This window comes from Lissotriton vulgaris, chromosome 1_1 (assembly GCF_964263255.1).
Source record: "Lissotriton vulgaris chromosome 1_1, aLisVul1.2, whole genome shotgun sequence".
NCBI lineage: Eukaryota > Metazoa > Chordata > Amphibia > Caudata > Salamandridae > Lissotriton > Lissotriton vulgaris.
In genome coordinates, this window is record NC_141685.1 from 355,068,041 (window position 1) to 355,095,452 (window position 27,412).

Consider the following 27,412-nt stretch of genomic DNA (forward strand, 5'->3'; position numbering starts at 1 on the left):
TGAGATGGAGAATAGTCTGTTCTATCATTACATACCACCCACACACTCCATTGCCTTGCAAAACATGGCAATCTCATATTACACGGCTGTTCTCCTAACCTTACGGCAGGCAAACACACATAGCATAGACACAGCTAGTTTATGTGATATGCTCTGTGAGGAAGTGCTGAAGAATTTACCCTTTTAACTAGGGCCATGTAAATTTGTATCGTTTTTTTTTTGTTTTAAACTGCAAAGTTGCAAAGTATCCACGTTGTCACATTAATTTGATAAACATCACATATATTTACAGAAAAAAAGTATTGATATGTTTTCCAGACTGGGTGGATTTGATTACAGAGGAAATTGTCTTGCAGTGCAATGAAATGCATCTCATAATCCACAGAAGAAAACTGCCTGGGCAGTGGGAAAAATAACTCAGGAAATTATAAGCTTTGCAAGATTCAACAATTGGGAATTTCATATGTCTTTTGCACACCAATTCATTTAACTCACTAACTATACCCTTACGATTTGAAACTTGACAAAACAGGTATTGTGTGATGCACCACTAATAATCATCCCCAAGAAACAGCTCCCACTTTACAAAGGAGGTACAACCCACTTCCGGGAGCAGAAGTCATATCAATGGTGGGCAACTGTACTCACAAAGCACTGATACATCCCTATGTCCCCGTTCATGCCCTTCTCATCCCACCCAACCACATTCAGACGCAAGGAGCGTTCTGCAAGCTGGGAAGTCAGTTCCCATTCGCAATATGTCCTTTGTACATTGTGACTGGCCGTTTACGAGAGCAAAGACAGTGATGTTGTGCATCGCAGGCTTTCTTGCATCTAAAGTGATCCCCATCCCCTGATCCCGTTTTTTGGTCTGTCTAAACAGTGCAGGTCTCTGGAAGATCTTCTGCTACAAGTTTTTTAAGATATAGATAGTGTCAATTGGGTCCACCCAGAGGACTATATCTCTCTCACCTCATACTATTGGCAATTTGGAGCATTATTTCAACTTCTATGGAGTGCTTGCATTGCAATGCATGCAGGACTAGCTTACATTTGAAACATACACTGAGTCATCATACATTACATTCTTTATCCAGCAGAAGCATCATATACAGAAAATAATAATTTTCCATTTTGCTATTTTCACTGCAGCAGGCTTTTTAATGTTTTAGCTAGGACTCAAAATGCAAACCTCATCTGGGACCGTATTACAGTAAAGGTACATTTTCAATATTTGCGTCGGGCGCACCTTCCAAAAGGTGCGCCCATCGCAAACAATGAACATACACCCTTTTACCATGAATGTGGTTTCAGGTGCAAAACAGAGCAGCTGCGTTAAAGCTGCTCCGTGTTTTCAGAGGGCAGGCGGCAAACTGTGTCCACTTGAAGGGGGATTAGAGATCCCCTTGCAGTCAGTGACTGCACCTGTCTGCAAGAAGATGACTCCCTGCAGAGGGGTGCTCTTAGAAGGCGCACTGTCAGTGTGCATCCTGACAGCTTCTTTGCTTCTGGGCCCATGCCTGGAATATGGCACGGGCACAGAGGCAAAGGGATTCCTTCATTTGCATGGGGCACGCCCCCATGCAAATGAGTAAACGCCCGCTGCAGTCAGCGCTGGCTCCTTATTTGTGCCAGTGCTGTTGGTATTAAAGAAGGGGCCGCACAAGTGTCTGTGTCCCCTTCTGTAATACCCATGTGCCCTGGGAGCTCGCAAAGCTGGAGCAAACGCCCGTTGCGCCCACGGGATACTCTCTGTAATACAACCCCTGTTGGTAGTGCCTATGCTTTAAAAAAAAAAGTAATTATACATTGACGTCACTGAACTGTGCTAATTTCACTTGTTTTATACCTAGAATGTCCATATATTTTAATTGTCCAATGCTCCCTGCCGTCTGTGGGGTGCTGGATGCAGATTCCTAGCAGTTTCATTTCAAGAGAAGAACATGAAGGAAAATAATACAACAGTAGAGGTGGTAAGACAGTGTGTTTGATGTAGTCATTTGAACATTCATTTAATATAGTCGGCTCACCCCTATCCGCCAGTACCGAACCGTACACAGAGATCCAGACTAGATTACATTCGCGAAGGTCTCATTTTACCGGAAATTGGAAGAGATGGGGGGGAAGATGATAGGCGGAGATGTTATAAAAACAGACCTCGCGAGTCAAACTTAATACTAAAGCCATTTTCTTTCATGTAGGCACCAGTGAAAGCAAATATCCTGTAAGCCCCAGATACACAGAGAATCAGCGCATGAAATCTCTGCTCCTTCAGACACACTCCCCCTCATCTCACGACTACATAATTTGATGAAGGGTGAGGCGGGCGCAGCAGGGAGAGCAGCTGATAAGACACCAGGAAGGCAGATAGAGAGGCCAGGGTAGCCAGTCGAAGCAACACCGAACCCTTTTGTATGCTGGGTTATTACCCCAATAAGAACACAAGTGCGACAAGGGAAACATCATTTCCTACCTCATAAACAATGTTTCATTTTGTAAAGAATAGAAATATAATTACCATGCATCCTTGAAATCAACTTCAAATTCAAGGCAGTTTAAAACCGAAGCCAAAAAAGCAATGTTATGATGTTGCTTAAATTACTATTTGTGTGGCTTTTGTCAGGGGTCGATAAACAAGAAAGAGTATCACGGAAGGGAGAGAAGAGGGAATAGAGGAGGAAACAATTCGGGATTAAGGTACAAAAGGACAGAAGGAGGGCAAGGAGGATGGACACTGAGAAAGTGAAAGGAGGGGGGAGCTGGTAGACAGAACAGGAGGAAGACACATTTGAGGGAAAATGTGAAAGTACAAAGTTGGATAATAGGGGAAAAAAAAGCAAGGTGAGGGAATTAAGGCGGACCTGGTAAGGAATGAAAAAGGGACGGCGCAATGAGCGAATGAAAGTTACGGGGAGGAAAAGTCAGTTGGAATACGGGGAAAGAAGAGGCTAAAACGATGCAGGAATGGGTAGGAAGAGAAAGGATGGATGAAACAAAGAGTGGAGGAAAGGTTACGGAGGATGTGGAAGGCGGAGTAGAGAGGTAATGCAAGGTGGAAAGTGCAAGTGAAGTGGAAAAAGGGAAACAGGAAAATGAAAATGTAGAGGCAGGGATGAGAATGTAGTTTTGAGAAGTGAATATAGAGGTGAAAGAACGCGGAAAAGAGAAGGAAATGGAAGCAAAAGAAAGAAAAGGGAAAATAAAGGATAAGAGAAAAAAGGGGGAAATGGAATAGAAAAAGGAATAAAAAGGATGGAAAGGGAACGGAAAGCGAAAATGAGAGGTAAACGAAAAAGGGAAACATAAAAAAAGGGGAGGTGAGAGATGTGAGGACAGGGAAAGAAAAGGGGAAAGGAAGGCACAGAGGACAGGGACGTTTCTTCCATTGGTGCAGCAGGGGCAGAGGCACCAATGCTCAGAGCCATGAGGAGCCCATCCAACCCAATTTACAATTTAAACAGCAGCCTCTGGCCCATTCACTTCTTGCACAAGGGCCCGTCACACACTGGCCACGCAACTGACCAACAAATGGAGTAGGCGACGTACAGAGAAAGAAAAAGAGGAAACAGGCAAGGAGAATAGGGGAATAGGCGAGAACAATGTGAAACGTGGAATAAGGAGGTAGGAATTAGGTAAAGAGGCGGTTGGAGTAAGGCAAAATGGAAGGATCGGAGCATGGTGGAAGAGAAAAGGTAGCAACTGAACGATATAAATACAGAAGCAACCAAGTAAAACATTCAATAACGACAAATCCTGAGTATAGACAACACATTGAGCACTAGTTTAAGAACCAAACACTTTAACGTTACCTAGCCTATTTTAGCGCTAGGTTTCTTACAGGGTTATAACAAGAACATATTATGAGGAGTTGCTCTTGCTTGACATACTGTGATTTTCAACATAAATCTGACCTGGGATCCCTTAGTGTTTTCAACCGTGAAGTTAAACCAAACACGAAAGCGTGGATTGCACGTATCTGGCCTCACGAATAGGTCGTACTCGAACTCTGTGATGTAATCCACCCGGCCAAGATTACCTGCATAAAGAGACCAAGCACACATCTTAACACCTGCAGACATTCCCATGCTTTCAAGAAATTGTAGCAGTTTTAATTTCATAACAACAAAAAAGGACACATGGTACAGAGTCAACGACCAAAAACAACGCAAATGCGTCCTAGAAATGAGTGTTCAAAGGCAATGTGAGCAACCAACAATAAACAGGCAAATATAACTGGTCAAACCTTGACTTCTGCATGCGTTTAGCATATTTTTTATTACATTAATATTAGTTCAATGTTGGTTGCTCGTAGCTTTTATCTGAGGATTATTGGAAACACCCTAGTAAATGATTGCAAAAAAAAGTTCGAGCTGTTATACATATATCAAGATTTTTATCTATTTATTTTTACTTGATGCACCAATAAAGCTGCAGATTAACCACCATGTTATGACTCCAAAGTTAAAATAGATTTCACGACTTCCAGTGATTTTTATTTATTTATTATGCGCAAAAAATGCTGTACAAAGCAGGTATTGTGCAATGCACCACAAATGTTCACCCTGCAGATTCAGCTCCCACCTTACAAATGAGATACAACCATCTTCAGGGAGCTGAAATCAAATCAATGGTGTGCAACTGCAAATGTACTCACAAAGCATTGATACATTCCAATGTCCACGTTCATGCCCTTCTCCTCCCAACTAATCACATTCGGTCCCAAGGAGCGTTCTGCAAGTTGGGAAGTCAGTTCCCATTCGCAATATGTCATTTGACTGGCTTTTTACTAATGCAAAGACAGTGATATTGTACATCGCCGGGTTTGTTGCATCTAAAGTGCTTAGTACCTCGGGCCACGGTCGCCCAGTAGCTTCTTTGCACTCCTTCACACATACAAGTTAGGAAGACAGAACGCTTACAAATAAATCACTTCTCCATCTGTCTAGTATAAAAATTGAAAAATACACTTCGTTGTTTAGCCATGCACAGTTAGGATGCCCATCAGGACCTGATATCATTCGTGTCCACAGTATTTTTTAAAGGAAATCTGCTAGTAAAGCTGTTCACTGCCTCATATCCCTTACAGAACAAACATTCACTTTCAACGGTTACTGGTTAATCTAGTATTCACCTACAGTAGTGTATGGCAGCACAGGCTGGGAACAGGAAATGGTAAGGCATTTTCTATCAAATAACCCTCAAAACCTAAACCCTTATTCTAGGAGACATTAAAAAAATATATATATATATATATATATATATATATATATATATATATATATATATATATATATATATATATATATATATGTTTGAGCAAAGCCCTGAAGCTATAGAGGAGCACTCGATGCTGTCCCTGGCTTGAAACAGCCTGTGTTTGCCTCGCTGTTGTTTGCTTCCTGCGCATCTTCCCTCATAAGTTAAAACCCTTTCCGACGCGTTTCGAGGCTGGAACGCCCCGTAATCATGGAGTGGGTCACAAAGTAGTCAGATTGCAGCGCTGTGTTTGAAACCTGTTTATTAGGTCGAATGTATCCTCCCTCAATGGGCGTGGCACACTCTGGACGCATGGAATGCTGGAAAATGAAGTCCTTCCAGCGCTGCTCAGTGTTTGCCTTAAGTAGGTTCTGACTGTTCGTGACAATATTGCACTTAATAGATACATTCGACCTAATAAACAGGTTTCAAACACAGCGCTGCAATCTGACTACTTTGTGACCCACTCCATGATTACGGGGCGTTCCAGCCTCGAAACGCGTCGGAAAGGGTTTTAACTTATGAGGGAAGATGCGCAGGAAGCAAACAACAGCGAGGCAAACACAGGCTGTTTCAAGCCAGGGACAGCATCGAGTGCTCCTCTATAGCTCCAGGGCTTTGCTCAAATATATATATATATATATAGATAGATATATATATATAGTTTACATTAATCCCAAATTTGTATTTGTGAGGAAATGGGGTCTTTTATATGGTGTGGTTGTGCGACCTCACCATATAATACACTTACCAACCCCCTAAGTTCAGTAGGTTTTGTCTGTAAAACCCTCAGTTCAACCCTGGGTAACTGTGATACTGAGCAGCAATACTTACACAACGGGGCAAGTGTTAAGCATTTAAACAGCACAAAAACAATTGTAGAAGAAATTGACCCGACACTCAAGAAATTCGACACCAACTTATAAAAATAGACTGTATTTTTATAAGAATTTAGACACTAGAACGAAAAAGATCCACCTGAGGGTTCTGGAGGTATGAATTTCACAGGCAGTAATACATCAAAGCGAATTTACTAAACCGCGAACAAGCCTTGACAAGGTTAATAAATTGGACACTTAGAAACTTTTCCAAAGAAAATGTAGGGTAAATGATAATACAGTTGGTTACAAGTAGTTGAGGTGACCAGCCAAGCCACCAAGAACAGTTACCTTTGCAGAGGAAGCAGTCCCCCAATACTTCCAGGCATTTTATCTGCATTGCAATGGATTCCTATGGGGTGGTCCTGATGTAAGGGATGAAGGATGCTGAAGATGCTCTAAGGATGCTGTGGATGTGATGTCGCTGACTGTGGTCTTACTGAAGTGAATCCTCGGTCAACAAAGATGGTGAGGGGGTCCTGGGTACAATGTCAATGTCCCACAAAGTCCTCTCCAGTCTGGCTGAAGTCCAGTTGCTACTGGACTTCCAATCATCTGTTGTAGAGGTCACAAGCCTATCCTTCCTCGTCGATATCACGCTTTCTGAGGTTCCCAAAAACCCTTCAACAGCACCTCCAGGCTCATCAAACTTGAGTGCAACTCTGTTCGTCGGATCTTGGACCTCAGCGCTGTACAGCGGCAGCGATTTGAAGAATATTCCTTCTACCAACTTGCCCCAGCAGGCTTTTTCAGCTGTTGTGCACTTGTGCTATGAGCAGATGCCAGTCAACTGGCCCATGTAGTTTTCTTGGTTTGACTGGGCTCTGGAGACAGCTTCCCATTGAACAGGGCATGGCACACACAGTCCCTCTCTTTAATAGCCATTAGGTGCAGCAGGTGCAGTCCTCGTCAGTGCAGCCACTCTTTGCTAGTCCTACAGTACAGAAGGGCAATCCTTTTTCCAAGTTAGTCTAGATCTGAGATCTGGAAGCCCAGGGTACCCTATTTATCTTCAGAAAATGCCATCAGGAGGATATGGCTGGTAGCCAATGAGCTACCAGGTCATCTCCTCCTGATGACCACTCAGTAGGAAGTGTGGCATCTGGCTATCACAGGATGTACCATTCTGCCCACTCCTAACATTGCGAGATCCCTGTCTTGACAAGGTGAACTCCCTAGGCCACCCCAGAGGTGTGGCTACCAAGGGGCTACATGCCCCTGAAAAAACTGGTTCTGAAGTCCTTTTATAAAGTTATATTCGCTTCTTTCGATAAGGGCGTTCACAATAAAACCAGAATGTCCGCTCAGAATGTACAGATCCCCCAAGTGCAAACCTTGGGGTGTTGAGAGAGCAGTCATCCTCTCTCTTTCCCCCGGAAATCTCTCTAGTAGTGCCCGGACCTTCTTGGGGTGATATCTCAGCAGACCAATCAGCTCTTATCCATCCTGCCATCAAAATATCTAATAAATATGAGGTCTTGGAAGACCAGTCAATTTTAAGTGATGGTCTTGATCCCCCACGAGATATGCCCCTGGCTGATCTTGCTGTGGTTCCTACCCCTTTACCCCATCTGCCTCCATTAGGTACTACAGCCCTAGCGATCTCATCAGAGCCATCACAAAAAGATGGCCCCCCTGTGATGGGGGTCGGGTCCCTGGCTGATATACTCATGGCTCTGAGGGAGGACATAGGGAAAAGATTCACCACCTCTGAAATTAATCAAGCTGCTATCAAATCCACATGTGAAGTCCTTGCTCAAAAAGAGGAAGAAGTATCTCAAAGAACTGATGTCTTGGAATTTGAAATTCCCAAAATCAAGGAAGCTTTGCACAGCTCACCAGCTGAAGTGGATAAGTTAGCCTTACAGAACAGGGAGCTGAAGGACAACATTGAACGTCTTGAAAATCACGCTCTGAAGAACAATTTAAGATTACTGAAAGTTCCTGAAGACCTGGAAGGGGGGGGATATAAAAAACTTTGTGATCTCTCTTTTAAAGGACACAATTCTCCAGGATGCACAAAAAATTGTGTTGGCGCTCAACATTCAGAGAGTCCATCGGGATCCGTACAAAAGAAATTCCACCAAAGCTAAACCAAGAAAGATTTTAGTAAACTTCCTGACATACTCGCTAAAAGAAAAAATCCTCTCCTCTGCTTTCAAAGTCGGACAGATAAAATGCAGCTCTTTTTCTAGTCCATTCTCATTTTCTATAAGGTCTGATATATCACATATTACTGCTACGAAGCAGTGGGAGATGGGTAAAAGAATGACGGTTTTGACATCGCTAGGACCTAAGGCCCAAATGAGGTTCCCGGCATCTCTGCGTGTCATATGGAACAACCACATGTACAACATGAGGCAGATTGCAGAAATCGATACTTTAAAAGATAAAATCAGAGGCGGGAGTGAAGCATAGCCTAGGGAGGTGAGATCTGGGGAGTACCACTTAACGCCTAATGTAGCGCTTTCTTATTCCTGTAAAATGAAGAATATCTAATATGATTTTTTCACAGGTTTCTTCAGAGAGGGCGAGTAGGGCTGAAGTATTAATAATTTGATCGCTTCAGGGGGGACCTCGCCCATAGGGCTATGCCTAGAGAACCAGGGGGGTTTCCCAGGGTCGCAATGGGGTTGCACCGGGGTAGGTGGGTTATGGGGGTGCTGTGGGAGGGAAAGCACGGGTGTGGGATCAGTGGGAGAAAATCATAAAAAATATCCTCAATCTCTGACATGTTTTTAGAAATCATACCTATATATTATGGAATGTTGAACCCCGGAATGGATCGCTTTCATAGAAATTATGAGCAACCTAATTAAATTTATATCCTGGAATGTTAATGGACTCAGCTGTCCACGTAGGCAAAGATTCGTTTTTAAATATCTCGAACAATCAGCTGCACAGATTTGCCTTCTTCAGGAGCCTCACCTGAGTAACTCTGAATGTAAAAATGTTTTTGCTAAACATCGATGGATAGAGCTTTTTTGCTTTTCAGACCAGGTTGCCCATAATAGAGGGGTGGCAATTCTAATTAGGCTTGGGGTAAAAGGTATAATTAAATCTGTGGATTCGGACCATTCGGGCGGATGGATTATAGCCCAGATCGAAATAGGCGGGGGAGAGTTAACTATTGTTTCATTTTACGCTCCAACTGTCACCGACCCATCATACATCCATAATATACAGGTAAAGTTAACAGGAAGGACTACCCCATTAATCATACGAGGAGATTTTAATGTCCTTCTTAATCCCGCACAGGATAGGTCTAATCTCAGCCATTACATCGGAGCCCCACGTATCCGCCGTGCCTTGATCAATATGATGCACGATCTCTGGCTCACAGACGTTTTGAGGGCCAAGAAGGGGGCTAAGGCAGGCTTTACTTTCTTCAGTAAAAAATATGGTCATTCGTCAAGAATTGACTTTATCCCAGTAGATAGATCAGGGCTTGAAAGAGTCGGGGACATTACTATTTTACCAAGTATTCTCTCCGACCATGCTCCCATCTCCTTCTCCTACTCGAGTGCTAGACAAAGTTTCAGGCCTAGATGGACATTGAAGAGGGCATGCCTTTCTGATCCTGACCTAATTAGCATGATTAAAACATCTACTACAGACTTTTTTGTAAATAACATCGGCTCCACTTTCCTAGATTTTGTCTGGGATGCTTTTAAACAAACCTTCGGGGGCAGTTACACAATTTGATCTATTCAAAAAATAGGGAAGAGTCCCGGGTGCTTCAGAAGTTAGAGAAGGAGATAGGGAATATGAAGAAGATGAGGCTTAATACCCTCCAGACTTCTATGGATGAATTGTCCCGAATTAATGATGATCTTGGCGTCTCCGTCAGGATTATAGGGGGAAACTCGAATTGGAAATAAAAGCTCAGTGGTCAACCCATAATATGCAACATTTCGAGTACGGGGAAAAAGCGGGAGCCCACCTGACCTGGAAGGCCCGGGCTGATCGAGTTCAAAACAATATTAACAAGTTAATCGTCGACGAGAATGGAGGAACTTCATGTAAACATGAAGACATGCAGCATTGTCTTCTTTCCCTATTCTCAGATCTTTACAGGGAAGAGGCTTCCCCCTGGCCAGAGTGCATTCGGGATTGGCTGAGACTAAAAAAGTTATTAGGTCTTACCCCGAGCAGGCAAGGCACCCCGGACTCTCGTATTACGGAGAGCGAGGTTTTGGCTTATATTAACAAGATTAAGAACAATAAAGCTGCTGGGACGGACGCCTTACCAGGCGAAGTCTATAAAATTCTACAGGTAGAGCTGATTCCATGACTATGCAAACTATTTAATTTTGTGTACAGTGCGGAGGGGAGAGTACCGAAATCCTGGAAGGAAGCCATAATAGTCCTTATTTTAAAGCCAGGAAAAGACCCATGCAGGGCTGACTCCTATAGGCCAATCTCACTGCTTAACGCGGACTAAAAGGTCTTTATGTCCATCTTAGCAGGGAGATTGGTCAAGATTGTCCCGCAGCTGGTAAACACAGACCAAAAGGGATTTATACCGGGTAGGTACACACAGGAACAGACCCTGCAACTGATTGGTAGCATAGATCTTGCTGTAGCACGGTTGAATCCCCTCGCTGTGGCAGCCTTTGACGCAGCGAAGGCTTTCGACCATGTGTGTTGGGGCTTCCTCTGGTAGGTCCTGAAGGCAATGGGTTTCGGCACAGTCTTCATACAGACACTAATCAAAACACAAAACTTGTGACTTATATTTTTTTGGAGTAAAAACTGGCCAAAGAACCGGGAGAAGACCAGGACCAACCTGCTCGTCTATCCCCCCCAAGGTGCTTCGCCGGGAGGGCCTGACTTCACAGCACCTCCTGGTACATTCTTCAGTGGCCCTTCGCCAAAGGGGTATCCAGGCACCTCAAACGCTCGTCGCTGCAGCCGTCTGCCTCATCTGGCTAGAGATTTTTGGCTTTGACCTGGTCTGAACATTTAAATCTTCACCGCTACGTCGTCTACTGGCTCCCCGACGATGACGCTTCCTCCTCGTACACCACCTGCTGCCTTGTCCCGCTGAACCTTACCTTCTCAGAACATTTTTTCAAGAATTTCTTCTAAGACCGAAGGTAGGTGCAGACTGGGCCTAATCCACTTCTTGGAAATGACCCGGGTGCCATCCATTGGCTGCACTATTTTTTTACTTTTACCCGGTTTTGCGTGACATGATGTTCACGGTTGGCACTTGGATCTTTTAAGTGCTAGTTTTACCTTAAACTTTCGAAATTCATACCTCTGGTTCTACTGAACAAGGGTCACACTCTCCTTTCAACCACAACCCAATTTCTCATACCCACTCAAAAACGCGAAAAAGCATTGATCAACGCAAAGTTTGAAAACTTTTAAAGAGTTGTGTTCGGCTACTCCAGTCCACTATGACCGACTGAATCTGACAGGGCGAAGGTCAGGGGGACCAATGGGGAGTGGTAAGACAGTCATCTTAGCATCAAAGCATTCTTTAAATAAATGGCTCTGCTACAAGGAATACAGGATGCTGAGGATGCTGTAAAATGCAGAGGATGCTGTGCAGTTCACAGGAGTCCAGGTGGTGTGACTCTGGCACATGGGCCAATGCCACTCGAAATATTCTTTGGTCCAACAAAAGTCTAGTTGCTACTCGACTATTGGTCTTCACTCACAGCGAAAACAGTGCTTCTCTTTGGTAAAGGCTAGTGTCCATCTTAGGTGACCAAACTGCACTCTGACAACTCTTCCAGGTCTAGCAGACTCAGGTGCAACTTTTGAGCATCTGAACTCAAACGTTTTTGCAGCACATCAGCGGTCAGCCGTGCTCAAGCGATTATGGTTAGTGACCGACCAGGAAGCGCTATGTCAGCTTTTGTGGGCCCTGGTGTTATAACAGAAAGTCAGCCAGCTGACTCTTGGAGTTCACTTTTTCCACCTACGGGCTCTTGAGTGATGTTTCTTTGAGAAAGGCACCACAGGCACAGTTCTCTCATCGCTAGCCCAAGGATCAGCAGGTACAGTCCAGCAATGGCAGAGCCTCTCTCGTCAGGTCTAGGGAACAGCAGGGCAGTCTGTCTTCAGTCCTACAGATCTGGGTGGCAGTGGTCCCACATTTTTACCCAAATAATTCCCTCAGAGGATGTGGCGCTCACTAGCCAATGGACTACTAGAAGCTTTCCCGCCTAATAACGACTTCTTGGAAAGTATGGCATCTAGCCATCCCAGAGTGCACTATTCTGTCCACTCCCAAGATTCCAGAACCTCTCTCTCCCTCTCTGTGTGTAGCTTGATGACCCACCCTAGAGGTGTGGCTACTTGCGGGCTACATGCCCATTGAGAAAATGGATGGTTTAGCAACTGGTTTCCCCTCTCTGTCCCTGATGCCACCCTGTCTACATCAACGAGAGCAGTCCCTCTCCTGTGTGTCCACCATGTGCCCTTCAAAAGTGGCTTCCTCTTTGAAGCTCAAGGTTTGGGCTTATACCTTGTGTGCCTTTCTGCCAAGAAGAGGTAAGTCCTCTTCCAATGGCAAGCCTATATTGTTTGTACTCCTAGGAGTCGTTCACACTTCTCCCCAGGAGGGCAGAAGGCTGTCTTGTGGCCGGCATATGGGTGTGTCTATCGAAAACTTGGGCAAAAGCGTGGCAACTTTCTAAAAGTTGCATTTACTTAAAAGTTACATTAGCTCCGATTTGGGCATCAAGTCGTGTTTAACATGACAGTTTGGTCGGCCCAAAACGGCCAGCCAAACCGGCATGCACACTTAAGAAAATGGCTACCACTCCTCCCCCTACTCTGTGGGCAGCACAGCCCCACCCCACCAGCACCTTTACAGAGCTAATAGTGAAAGATAAAATGACAATAACACTGTTATAATTTTATTTTTCCTGTGGGGCGACGCTCCTCTGCCTTAGCGGAGAAGCCGCCCCTGTTCCACAGTTAAACCAACAATTTGGGATTTTTACTGTTAAGGCATATTTAATAAACCGCACCCTGCCTTAGGTCTTGATAGGCCTTCTGTGGGGGTGACATATATATAAAACAATAATTTTATAGAACAATGGTTCGGAATAGGCCTTATGTGGTCCTTAAAGGAAAACAGGGTAACAGCGAGTATTTAATAAATCGCTAGGGAGCATTGGTAGTAGGAAAAATGAGTTATTTATTTTTACTCTTTTCTTATATCAAAACACAAAATATTAAAAAATATATACACTGTATTTCAGGTGCTCAGGTGAGTAGTACGGTGCAGGACGTGACATAAGTGAACAAAGTGAACGAACTGTCACACACAACAAGGATAAACACACACAGCAATTATCTACAATGATACACGTGAAATTCCTTGGGTAGGTCGACGGCGTTTCGATCTATATTATTTTAGATCTTCATCAGGACAGTTGAGCCTCCTGAAACTTGCCAAGGGAAAGGGCAAGGATGGTCACTTGTGCAGAGCAGCTGGGCGCATGTCGCAGCTTTTCAAGGAATATTAAAGTAAGTTAGATTCCAAGCTCTACTTGGGGATTCTGGTGGTAGCTGTTTCTTCCAGTGCGTGGAAATTATGAAAATTGGGTTTTAATACATAATCAAAATCGCTGCCAAGGCGCGTTCGTCGCTATGGTAGGAAAAATTGTCTGAAAGTAATTAATCGGGGTTTTTTTGACACAGCGCATTCGTCGCTTTTGTAGAAGCCTGAAAATTAATTTTATCAGGACGGTGCAGCAGGCGGGGGGTCAGAGTACCTCTTCCTAGCATTTACAATGCAATGGTTTCGCCTTTGGAAAAGTTATAGCTATTGGCATTGTAAATGACAAAATTTGTATTTATGTGTTGGTTTTGAAAACAGATAAATAAATGGCATTGTCATTTACATTGCCATTAGCTTAATCTCTAGCAAATGTGAGACCTATTGTACCCCATGGACGAGCTCAGCAGACAGCAATTACTACCACATACACACACCTAGAGCCAGCCACACACACACACACCCAGAGCCACACACACACACCCAGAGCCACACACACACACAGACACACACACACAGAGCCACACACACACACACACACCCAGAGAGACACACACACACACCCAGAGCCACACACACACACACACACACACCCAGAGCCACACACACACCCACAGCCACAGCCACAGCCACACACACACACACACACACCCACAGCCACACACACACACCCAGAGCCACACACACACCCAGAGCCACACACACACCCAGAGCCACACGCACACACACACCCAGAGCCACACACACACACACCCAGTGCCCCACACACACACCCACCCAGAGCCACACACACCCACCCAGAGCCACACACACCCATCCAGAGCCACAAACACCCACCCAGAACCACACACACACCCAGGAGAGCAAGCACAGCGAGGGGGCAGGGAAGCAAGCCCAGCGAGGGGGCAGGGAAGCAAGCACAGCCAGGGGCCAGGGAAGCAAGCACAGCCAGGGGGCATGGAAGCAAGCACAGCCAGGGGGCAGGGAAGCAAGCACAGCCAGGGGGCAGGGAAGCAAGCACAGCCAGGGGGCAGGGAAGCAAGCACAGCCAGGTTGCAGGGGAGCAAGCACAGCCAGGGTATTGTAAGTCCTTCGACGTTCTGAATAAGAAGTTGCCCTTTGGCCTCATTCCACTATATTGTAACAAAACTCTTGCAATATCCTTAAAATGTGCGTTAAGGGGTTCTCTTATCTCCTACATAAATGCATCTTCAATATTCAAGCCCTGAGGGATGTAGAATGTGCTTTGTAGACTGAAGGGAGGAGCTACAATAATGTCAGATAAAATCATTGTTTTTATTAATTCCTTCTGGCCCCACGCTTGAAAAATCGACAAAGAAAATATTGTCTGTAGCAAGAAGATTGCGTTCTTGTTTTTTGCTGTGCAACTCGATTATCTTTCCTTGCAATACTCCCGATTCGTCCTCCCTTTCTAACATTACTGCTGCGTGTTTAGCTTCCCTCGCCCCCATTGGCACGTTCTGTGTCCGTAGCTTCCATTTTTTAGGAAATTCAACAGTGAAGATAAATTTTTTTAAGTATTTAGCATTTTAATACTGAATATTATGGTTTCAATTTGTGGCATTTTACCGTGTCTGAGGTGCCTACGAGTGTTTCTTTACACATGATCTTTGCCCAAGGTCCGCCACGGACTTCAATGCGGCGGCACAGCCTTGGACAAGGGGTGCGGCAATGTAGGTACGCTGCAGGCTGGTGCGAGGAGTACTGCCGAGGAAGCCATGCGGTACGTCTCGGAAGGGTGGTCAAAAAGGCAGGTGCAGCTGGGTATGCCATAGGCGTACGAGACGTACTTCGCGGGACACTGCGGCTGGTGCAAAGGTGTACGCTTCAGGCGTACGTGGAGTACGGGGAGCACCCGCAGACTTCTACGCTTCTGGCGTACCTTCGGGCTTCAAAGCGGCGATGAGGCAGGCGTAGGCGGGGCTCCTGGGGCAATCTGGCGGCTCTCCTCCCGGTGGGGGCTCATCCGGCTCGTGCAGGCGTCTCCAGCTGAGACGTACGGGCGGGGCGCCCCCGGGGACGGGAGCGGCCAAAAGTCGGGCAGAATCCTCAGTCTGCAGGATGTTTCTTCGGGGCATACCTCTCCAGGCGGGGGAAGGCTCTTACGATCCACAGCACACAGCTCACAGGGGCTGCAGATCTCAGGGGCACAACACACAGGGCCGGCCGGTACACTTTTGCGGGCGGGCGCAGTGCAAGCTCTCAGCCAGCGGGGATGCGGCGAGCGGTGCGGTCCTGCAAGAGGGAGGTGAAGCGGGCAGAAGCGGCCCAGGGACACAGTGCAGACACGGCTCGAGGTCGGAGCGGGTCACACGAGCGGGCGGCAGCAGTCACGACTTCACGTGGCTCAGAAAGGCGAGGCACTCAGCTGGCGGCTCCAGCAGCTGCGTTAGAGTTGTTCAGGTTCCTGAACGGGCACACGGACAGCGGGAGGGGGGGCGGGAACAGGCACTTGGACAGCAGGAGGGGAGGGGAGCACTCACCTGGACTTCTTCCGGCGGCGGTCGGCCTGGAGGAATGACCCAAAAAAAATTACAAAAAATAAAAAATAAACCATCGCCCACCCCCGCAATGACGTTAACAGAGGGGCGGAGAGCGAAAAAAATTGCCGGAACGCCCACGAATCTGCTCTGGCAATGACACACGATCTATCTATGGAACTAGCCAATGGAAGAGCAGGCGGGACAAAGCCCCCGTACTGTTGAAACATAAGATTTCGCCTGCGCGAACGCTGCTGCGCAGCGGACTCCAGGCGAAACCTAAAAAAGGGAGGTTTAAGCTTTGCCTTTGATTTAAATGGCAAAGTCGAGTTAGCAGTTTAAAACTGTTCTGCCAGTCTGCAATGGAAGGCTGGAGGCATGTTCTCATGTTTTCAAATCCAGGATGGCACAAGTTGTGCAGCAGCCATGGAGGGACACTTTAACATACAGACCCTGAGTACCTCTGGTACCATACACTAGAGACCTATTAGTAAGTAAAAGTATGCCACTTAGGTATAGCCAATTTAATATTACACTTTTAAGGGTCAAACCACTGGCACTAAGGTCTGGTTAGCAGGCTGTAGTGCACTCTCTGAATTGAAAAAGCAGAAGCATCAGTCCCAAATTTATGGGTAATCATGCAAAAGGGGGCATTTCCCTACACCCTATCACTAAACCTCCAATCGTCCCCTCACCAGACAGATAAGATGAATTCTCTCCTCCTCAAAGAGCTTAGCCACCTCATTGCTCCAATTAGGATACAAGTAATAATCTCTCACTGTCCCAAGTGATAGTCCCAGACTGTCTTGTGACCAGTCAACTCACCCCTCCCCTCTTGAAGTCAACTGGAGCTGACCTTCCTAATCTGCACTACTACCTTCCAGTAACCAACCTCTCTTTCCTGGCGGAAGTGCTAAACAAATATGTCTTAAATCAACCCTAATAGTCTGTCAATGACTTCATCTTGCTGGATATCTTTCAGTCAGTATTCAGAGCTGGTCACAGCACTGAAACAGCCATCATCCATACCATGGTTGATGCACTAAACCAGGGGTACTCAAAGTAAGGCCCGCAGACCACTGGCGGCCCAGCAGTCCTTTCCTTTCGGCCCGCAGACATACCTTTGGGAACCTAGTAAACTGCAGCAGAGAAATAAAGCTGCTTGAGTTGTGTTTTATTCTATTGCTGCTAACCAAGCAATCTCTTTTGTGATTCTGGACTGTTTCTATAGCTATTTAGGGCTTGTTTTATGTGCAGGGCTGCCCTGCTCACAAAACAAGCTGGAATGACTATAGAAAAAAGTGTGAAAGTGCAATGAAGAAGTATGTGAACCATGAACAAGAGTATAACAGGGCACGGTTAGTGAGTGCGAGGTGGTGGTGAAATTATAGCTAATAAGAACAAAATGTTTAGCAAATATTTTTTTGGCCTTTACCTACAGGTACCTGCATATTAAGTGTAATGCACATATCTTAAATGAATAATAAATGCAAGTTAAACTAATTTCTGTAAACCTTGTTTGGGTACGAAAGCACAGTTGGATCACTACAGACTTCAATGTAAATGGAGGTTCATTACTTAAATCCTGGCTGATGCACTGTGGAAAAGCAATTTGCGTTTATAGTGTTATTGGGTCCCATGCTATGACATAAAGCACTGAGGATATATGTCATTTGTTTTTAAAATGTATCACACACCAGTGTAACATAGGCTACAAAACGTTTAAAAATGTATGGGTTGCACACAGTATGAAATAGGCTGCTGCAAAATGTGCTAAAAGACATAGGGGCTTATTTACAAGCCTCTTGCGCCACCAGCGCGTCACTTTTAAACTGAGAAAAAGTGACGTACCTGCGGCGCAAGAGGCTTGTAAATAAGCCCCATAGATTGTTTTCCTACTAATCTTCAGAAAAGATGAATTTTTTCTTCAGTCATCTTAAACCCCCACCTCACCGTATCTTGTGCAGCATGTGCTAGCATAGATGTGGCCCTCGGACACTCCCCAGACTTCACTTTTGGCCCCCAAGAAAATGTTTGTGAGTACCCATGCACTAAACCTTATGGGCAGTAGTGGTACACCCTACTGATTGTCCTCGACCTGTCCATTTCTTTCAACACAGTCAATCACAATATTTTGCTGAATACTCTGAAGTTGGTTGTAATCTTCCGGTGTAAGCAGTGTGACTTTGAAGATTCATGCAAGCATGTAGCAAGGCGTTTGGAGTACCAGTCTGGTGAGACATTTGAGAGTCGGATAAGCACATGCTTTGCCCATTAAAGGAATTTCTTCCTCGTTTTCCTGGAGCTATTTATTTCCAATTACAAGATTGAAACCCTTGGTTACCTTAGCTGAAATCGACTTGGAAGATTTGTTAAATTATGACTTTTGTTGCCCATTGTCCTGATGAGGCCTGAAACTGCTTGACAGGCCGAAACGCGTCGACAGTTATCACCAATTTTGACACCTCATTGATTTGGAAATTGATTGGATATAATCCCTAAGAGCATTATTGTGATTAGAAGCTATAAAGACACTGATTATTGCTTCTTATGCTCTTTGTTTCTTTGGTGTTCGAAAAGGAAATAAGGCCAAGAAAAGACATTGCCAGTATTTTCCTTGTATATAATTTATTGGCTTCATACACAACCCATGGATTAAGGGTTAACAAGTAGATTTTTTGTTTCTTGGATCTTGAAGAGTGCTTCCACACAAGATTAAATATTGTGTGATGAGTTTATTTGTATTTATGATGTAAAAATGAAAAAGGACATCTAAAAGAAAGTTACAAATCGTTACTATTGTCTGTGTTTTCCTTTTTTCAGTTGGTGTTAATAGCTACTAGATGAACGCTTGAATATGATGATAGATTGATACAGTACAATTTATACTGTGATGAGATAGATAATTAGTAGTATCTGTCCCGCAATTAACCTTTCCTTAAAAAATACCTTTGGCATCCTCTTGTCTTTAGTTAGTTGTATTCAGCCAGATGCCTCTTGGTTTACCGGGTATCCCCTGCTGTTAACACCATGGCTGCTAATGGTTTTCCCCTCCTGTGCTGAGTGGCTTTGAAAGCCCATTGTTCATGACGAGCTCAGCTCGTCATAAGTGTATGAGAGGTGTACATCATGACGAGCTGAGCTCGTCATGTGCGTCGAAGGAGTTAATATTGAATACTCTGAAGAAGCATATTGAAACAAGCAGCACAGTCCTGAGCGGGTTCTCCCCCTACCTCAAAAACAAATCCAACTGAACAAGTGTCTGCAAGACCTAGCTCGTTTCTTATAAGAGGTGCTACAAGGTTCCATACTATGTTCTACTCTTTTCATCCTATACAGGGAGCCTGTAGCCTTAATCCTACACAACCCTCAAATACCACTTATATGTGGATGACACTCAGCTCTACCTAAAAATCTCCTCGCTGGAAGAGATATTCCATTTAAATTAGATTCTAAAAGTCATTCAATCCTGGCTGTCTCACAACCACTTAAACCTGAACACGCTAAAAAGTGAATTTCTCCTCATACCATCCCCCACACTGCGCGCCCTCTGATCAGCTTTGCTCAGCTCACTAGATGCATCAGATTGCAGCTCAGACATTAGCAACAGCACTAAATCTGTGGGGATCTTTGCAGACAGAATTCGGCCCCTTCAAGAGCACATTAACTACACGTCAAAACGTGCTCTATATAAACTCAGACTGCTGAAAAGGTACAAACCTTTCATTCCTCCACCAGACTTCAAAAATACAATCAAGGCTCTGGTCTTATCTAGATTTCACTATGGCAATGCTCCCTTGACCCTTACTGCAAAATCACACCTAACACCAATGAAGGCCATCCTAAATGCGGCAGCTAGGCTTGTATCCAGAGCAAAGGGATTCAGCCAACATTACACCTTTTATCGTCACTCTCAAGTGGCTCACAATGGAAGCAAGGTACTTCCTCAAGGGAGCCTGCACCACTCATAAAGACCTGTACTTTGGCACACAAAAATAACTGGCCACAAAACTCACTGTCTAGAGCCAACCACATGCTACTCAGTGCTGATTGGCTACTCCTGAAAGCTCAAAGAATGAAGAAACAAAAATCCTCCTTCTAGGGCAGTACAACAAAAATAAGGATCTAACTACCACCAGCCATCTTGGAGAGGAAAGTCAAATCTCTTATCACCGAGAAATTCCTGACAAATAAACCATTTGCCCTCTTCTTCAGGCGTGGGCAGAGTTCACGGAGTTGCACTACGCTAAATTCCACGGAGTTGCCTAAAATCTCTGGAATTCCGCAGAGTTCCGCTCCGCCTACGTGTAACACTACGATTCTTCCCCGCTCTATGCACTCACCTCTCAGTGCCGCCTCCTCTCCTGAAAGGGGTGCCTCGCTGGCCAAGAAGATGGTTGTAGGTGGTGGCAGTGCTACATGGGGCTCCCGCGGCCAGGGGGAGCCACCTCCGCTGACCCCTGCAGGGTTCCCCACTGATGCCCAGGGGTGCAGTGCTAGACATAGTGCAAGCGGCAGGAGCAGTAGCCGCACACGCTCACCTGCCAGGGCACGGTGTGCACAATGCACTTTACTCACACGGCAACCGCCGAATTGCTGTGACATGGCGAAAAGAAAAGAGAGCAGCCAGGGAGGCAGATGGCATCTTTTGGGGGCAGGGGCTGGCACATTTTCAGTTTGGAGTGAGCTACCGAGGCATCGGAAGAGGGCTATGTCCACCCGGCTCTTGTAGCCCCACCGCTCACCACCACGGAACACTGCACCAGTAAAGTGTGCTATGACACCGATATTTACTAAGGGTGAACGGCGGCGGCCAACTCCGCCACCCGGCGAAATCTGAGTTTTTTTGCTGAACTCCGCGATCCCTGCAGAGTTGGCAAAACTTTGCAAACTCCGCTGGCGGAGCGGAGTTCCCCACTCTCCCATACTTATCTTCCGCCGGACTGAATATGGCATGGAATTCTCCCCTCTTCTGTTTGGTAAAATTGTCCTGTGTAACCTCACCAGTGGTTCCTAGCTTGTCCTTGCACTGGCAGAATATGTCATGTATAACTAGTTATAATGACGTGTAGCCTCGTAGCTCTGTAACCACAGCCTTGTCCTTCAGCTTTGTAGTTATGGTCTTGAACTGATATTTATGTGAGAGTTATACTGTTTAACCGCTCCTCTACCTACGTCCGGGTCTTCTTCGTGCCTTATAAAACCTCTAAATCAATAATCAAATACATATAATAAAGTTGAGACTTTTTAGCACCAAAAGATTAAAAAATATGCATTTCCCAAACGAGTTTTTACGTGAAATGATCTGTTTGACTGCCAGACACGTTTGCACGAGAAAGGCGTGAGAATGGCAAATTAAAAAATATAGGGCCGATCTTAGCATCTCACCTCACACCTTACATTTTGTGAGCGGTCTATTACTCGGTGTCAAATTGCACCGGCCTGGAATGTAGGCACCTCATAATTGAGGGTATCTCGAAAATTATGGCATGAAACGACCTACTTCGGCAGTGTGACCGGCTCGTAAATGTGATTCGAAAGGAAGAAAAGAGAGCGGGTTCCACTCAGGCTGACGAAGGCGGGGATCTTCGGTTCAATAAAGTGCGTCACACGAGCAGCGCTGCACCGAGGAGTCATATTCACTGAGGCGCGTCCATGCACTCACCAAGGTTGACAAGAGCAGTTTGAAATCATTTTCGGCTTGCGCTTGATGCCAGGCGAAGACCGCTCTGTTTTCCAAGACACATTCAATATAGTTTGCGCCAACTGCTTTATTTTCCCAAAACAGAAAAACAGTTTGTGCATCCAGACATCATTTGATGAAGGGAACAGAAGGGTTCCCGCCTCGCGCGCAGCGAGGCGTCCTTTGTTCTGAGTGAATCCTCCCAGTGCCCCGGATAATGAACAGGCAGGTGCAAAAGTTTCAGAATGCCAATTATAGCCAGATGGGGACACCTTGCTTACTGCGGAGCCCACCACCTTCTGCGAAACCGCATTTCCGTTGTTCTCCTTTGACGGCATTTAAAGACGTTATATTTTAGTCAGCTTGTCAAAGGCGCAGGGGCCGCAGCTAAAATAGGAAGAGACCCAATTTAAAATGCCGTGGAATACGTAAATAAGTAGATTAAAATAATCTATTTTACCTTCGTGCGTGAAAGAGAAATCCTTGTCTGTGAAGAGTAAGGATTTTGTTTTCTTTATCTCTATAATTTCTTTATTCGCCAGTATACACGCCGGTCATTCTTTGTACCGTGATAAAACTAAACCGGCTATTGGCGACTTATGAAAAGACCACTCAGGGCCGGCTTTAGCGCTGGCAGCAACGGCCGGTAGTAGGTGTAACTGCAGGGCGGTGATTTAGGGAAGGGGAGGGGCAGGGTGAGCGGTGGGGGGTTGTAATGTATGGATTACGGACTATAACAGGTAAGTAAACATATAGATCAATAAAACGAATTTCGTTGTGTGCACTGCATCGCATTTGGTGATGCAGTGCACACAACAAAATTGGTTTTATTTATTCATAAGTTTACTTACCTGTTATAGTCCGTAATCCATACATTACAACCCCCCCACCCTGCCCCTCCCCCTCCCTACGTCAACGCCCTGCAGTTACACCTACTACCAGCCGTGGCTGAGCGCTGGTGGTGCCCTGTCGACAATGTTTGTTGAATCCCCCCCCCTGACCACCTCCACCACAGATTCTCTCACTAGCACCCTTTAACAGTAACCAACTCTCCATAACCACACACTCTCAGATGCATTTAATTAGTTATATAGTGCCACTCATACCAGTGTAGGGCAGAGGTCTTTAAACTTTTTGATGCCGAGACCCCCCTGTCAAAATGTTTTAGGCGAAAGGACCCCCTCCTGACAACATTTCTAGAACCTGGTACTCCTCATCTCCAAATCTATAATCAGCAAAAGTTGCTGCAGTTGCACAATCTCATAATCCTAGTGACCCTGGCTATAATGGCTGTAATGCATGGGCTGCAACTTGAGTACACAGCATTCGAGAAGAACCATAATGAATTTCATGGGATGCTGATGGCTTGGCTTTTACAGCTGCATGGAACTTGAGGTTGCTAAACAACATTCTTCGTAGTTAAAACATAGCATTTACAGTCATTAATGATGAACTGTAAAGGTCTAAGTAGGATGCTTTCTTTAATTCCAGGGTAGGAAGTGGTCTCTTAATCTTCTTTCCCACAGTTTTTCTAAAAAGGTTTTATTTTTAACATTATGAAAACAGACGCTTCTATTTTAGTAAAAACTGACTGATTATATTAGTTTGCTTCTGTTGTTGAACTCAGTCATGTTTGGGGGCGGCTGGAGGTCTTTGAGAGTATGAGCGCTTGGGCGGGTCAAAGGTGTGGCTAAAAACTAAATATTCTGTAAGTTTTGGTCCTTCGCTGTCAGGTAACTATATATAAAATAAGGGTCCGCTTCAATTAAAAATGAATTTTAAAAAGTACTACTCAATGGGTAATGCAATATAGTACATTATTAAACCTCCAGTAGTTAATCCACTTTAAATGGTCTGTGTGTAACTAGAAAGCCACAGAATTAAATCTTGGTTGGTACAGTGGAGAATAGTGATTAGTGTATTTTTAGTACTACAATGTCATGGCCTGTTACAGAAAGCACTTTGCATATGTAAGTCATTATTATACTTGCATTACACACAGTATAAGTTAAACTGCTTCGAAATGGGCAACACATTTTATGATGCAATGGTGCTTCCAAAATATAGATTTTAGTAATACGCAGACAATACGCAATGCAATTTCTGTACAGAACTGTCCCTTCAACGCCTCCTCAGGGATTGTAAGCGCTGTGCAAATATAATTGCAATTAAAAGCATTCACTTCAGTCCTCAGTAGCCCGTTCAGAAACACCTTTTCTAGTAAGGTCTTTCAGAACATTGATACTTTTTCAGAAAATGTATTTGAATATGAAACTGAAGTACCCCACCATTTTAACTTATTGTCAGCTCCCATACAATGCATCAGGGCTACTGCTCTGCTAATAAGAAGTCAGGTACAGGAAAGTCACAACAGAAATTTGAAATGTGCCTGTCAGGTAAGTGACAGTTTACAACAGCAAGATGTAAAGCAGATTACCCAGTGTTTGGGCACTTCTTTGGGTATAAAACACTCGCATTCTTCCAACACAATTTCTTTTCCAGCTTGCCCACCCTACCCCGGCTTACCTTTTCTTCTTGCTCTTTATTGGCCTTCAACACCTCTTACGGGATAGTATGGCTATGTAAATTAATTACAATTAGAAGCACACACTTCAGCTCATCATGAAGTTTCCAGTGATTTGATCAATGAAAGCCAGTACCGGTTACCAAGCATCCTTTACAGTTACAAATTACTCTTTACATTTTCCAAACAACTTTCAGGCAAGCAGGCCCCCTGGAAGGAAACCTTGTTTAGCTGTCTGATCAGCTCTGGTTTCATAGCACATGAGAAATCTCCCTGAATGGCACTGCTACTTGAAGTATTTTAACTTTCATAATGAACCATCCAGGGACCGTTTTCTTTTCCGAGATTCCAGGCAGAAGTGAGGCCGGGGAATGTGCAACCCCCTTCCTGTGACCCACGGCCCCTTTGTGGGTCGCGCCCCACAGATTGAAGACCTCTGGTGTAGGGTGTCTGAGCACTTTGCATCACACACACATTACACAGAGACAATCAATCATCATGTTTATGTTATGCTTTTATACTCATGTAATTCCTGTCACTCTGCTCCAGTAACTGATGTAATTTTGTAACCATGTTCTGAAACAATGTTTATTCCTCATGTAAAGCGCTCTGATACCTCTGGGTCTAGCCAGCGCTATATAAAACTCAATAAATAAATCAATAAATATGTGTGTAAATCAGTGTATAGGAAATGTTACATAAGTCAAAGGAGTAAGGGGCAGATTTACAAGAACTGGCACATCTCTGCATATTTGTAGAGATGAACCAGTTTCCATGACGGAAAAATAGCCTTGTGCCACCATGGATGCGCCGCATTTATAATGCAGCACACCGTGGAGCAAGGACAGACAGATGCGTGACACATCTTTTGTCAGAAAGGCAACGCATTGCTGGAGTTGTGTCGTAAGCACGACGCAACTCCAGCAATGGTCAGGAATGCCTATTCCGGCAATTCTGCATCACTCCTTAAGCCTGCTATAAGCAGGTGCAAGATTTTGACACAGAGGCGTCGCAAAAGTCACTCGGTGAAATCTTTTAGATTTCACAGAGTCACTTTTACAAGGGTTCCTTGCTACGGAATGCCCACCCTGCATACATTATACCTGACGCAGGTATAATGAAGTGCAGGGCTTTAAAACGTGGCGCATCTCCTAGATGCATCACGTTGTAATTATGTTGTATCGTGGTACATTGTTTACGACTCTCCTGCGTCACAGAAATGACGCAACAGCGACGTAAAGTTGGTGCAAGAAGCTTGTAAATTTGCCCCTAAAGGCGTAGGAGTCACATGTCAACCATACTGGTAGGCAGTATAGTTTAAGAGTGCTTGGTTTGGAGAAGCACAAACTCAGAGTCAAACAAGCATTTACAATGCAACGGTCTCGCCTTTGCAAAAGTTAGAGCTATTGGCATTGTAAATGATAAAATTGTTATTTATGTGTTGGTTTTGAAAACAGATAAATAAATGGCTTTGTCATTTACAATGCCAATAGCTTAATCTCACGCAAATGCGAGACCTATTGCATTTGCACACACACACACACAGAGCTACACACACACACACACACATACACACAGAGCCACACACACAGGCACACACAGCCACACACACAGAGCCACACACACACACACACCCACACACACCCATACACACCCACACACACACACAGAGCCACACACAGAGCCACACACACACACACAGGTGAGGGGGATGAGGGTGTGAGGGTGAGAGGGTGTGTGAGGGGGTGTGAGGTTGAGGGGTTGTGAGGGTGTGAGGGTGAGTGTGTGTGTGAGGGTGAGGGTGTGTGAGGGTGAGGGTGTGTGACAGCTGTAACCTGTCAGGGTACTGACCAGTCCCCCCCCCCAAATTATGTAGTATCTACTCAAAATATCCTTTCAAACTAATTACAAATGTTCCACTCTGAAAATGGGCACCTTTCAGCTCTAGACCATCCAGAAGTTAATTCATCAATGAACTACTGAAAATCTTACTAAGCACCAACTTTATCAATTCCACACATATCCCAATTTCCTAATGATTACAGTAACTTACCAGCACCCATTTAGCCCCTCAGTAACACTGTTTACCAACCATGCACCTATCTTTAAACTATTCAATAGGTTTGCAAGTATTTTACTCGTTTTGGTACCTAAAGCGTTGCTCGAGTCTAAAGAGTTCACATCCATTCTTCTGCCTGGATCGCGCAGTGCCCCTGCGAACTTACTCAAGCATGTTAAACTTGCTTCTTTTTTCCTTATAAAACATAATTCTGCGGCTCCCCTAGACCTAGCTTCAATATATTTGAGTTCTCGTTTATATATAAGCTGTTCCATTACTTTTTCCACAGCTAATATCCGATTGAATGAGCTATGACTGCTATCATTAGCCTTACACAAAATGTTAGGAAATAGAACTGCAGTCTCTGAGTTCCATTCTTTCTTCTTCTAGAACACTTCTCCTGCAGCAATAAAAGGAACAGTCTTTAGTAATTCGACTTTCCATTCTCCAAGTGCAATTAATATCATAAAATGGACTATATACTATTTTTATGGTTTTTCCATCGTAAGGCATTTTCCAAATGCAGATTCTTTTTTTTTTAATAACGGAGCTTAAATGCAGGGGGCCTTGTATTGCTTAATTGACCAATGACTTCTAGCTCCACATTTATGAGTTATGTCTTTAAGTAAACTGTTAATGGAGAGAAATATCATGAGAACAATAACGATAAAGATAATATAACTTGACGGGAGTCAGAGCTAACACCGTGATCTATCCTTGACATCCACTGAAAGGGGAATCAGAAACCAAAAGTAATACACATGGGTCGATACACAGGAACTGACGTTTGATATTTCAGAATGTACGAGAAGGAAAAAAACATTGCCTGTTCATCATCTTCGATAAGATGTTAAAAACATGCTTGCAAACACACAATAAAGCTGCTTTACTCATAACACATTTAGGGGAGAATAATCGTTCAATGTTTCGATCTGTTTATCGTACTGTTAAAACATTTCCAGAGTACTGTTATTGGTGAACCGCGTGAG

At 44.6% G+C, this 27,412-nt stretch overlaps 1 protein-coding gene across 1 annotated transcript in view; it reads right to left on the reverse strand.

Moving 5' to 3' along the window:
* LOC147747172 (cytosolic carboxypeptidase 6-like) overlaps window positions 1–27,412 on the reverse strand; it is a 1,837,485-nt gene that overhangs the window by 1,189,948 nt on the left and 620,125 nt on the right. Inside the window, exon 3 of the mRNA XM_086925077.1 lies at window positions 3,912–4,036. Within this exon, the coding sequence (XP_086781203.1) occupies window positions 3,912–4,036 (125 nt within the window). The remainder of the gene's footprint in view (window positions 1–3,911; window positions 4,037–27,412) is intronic.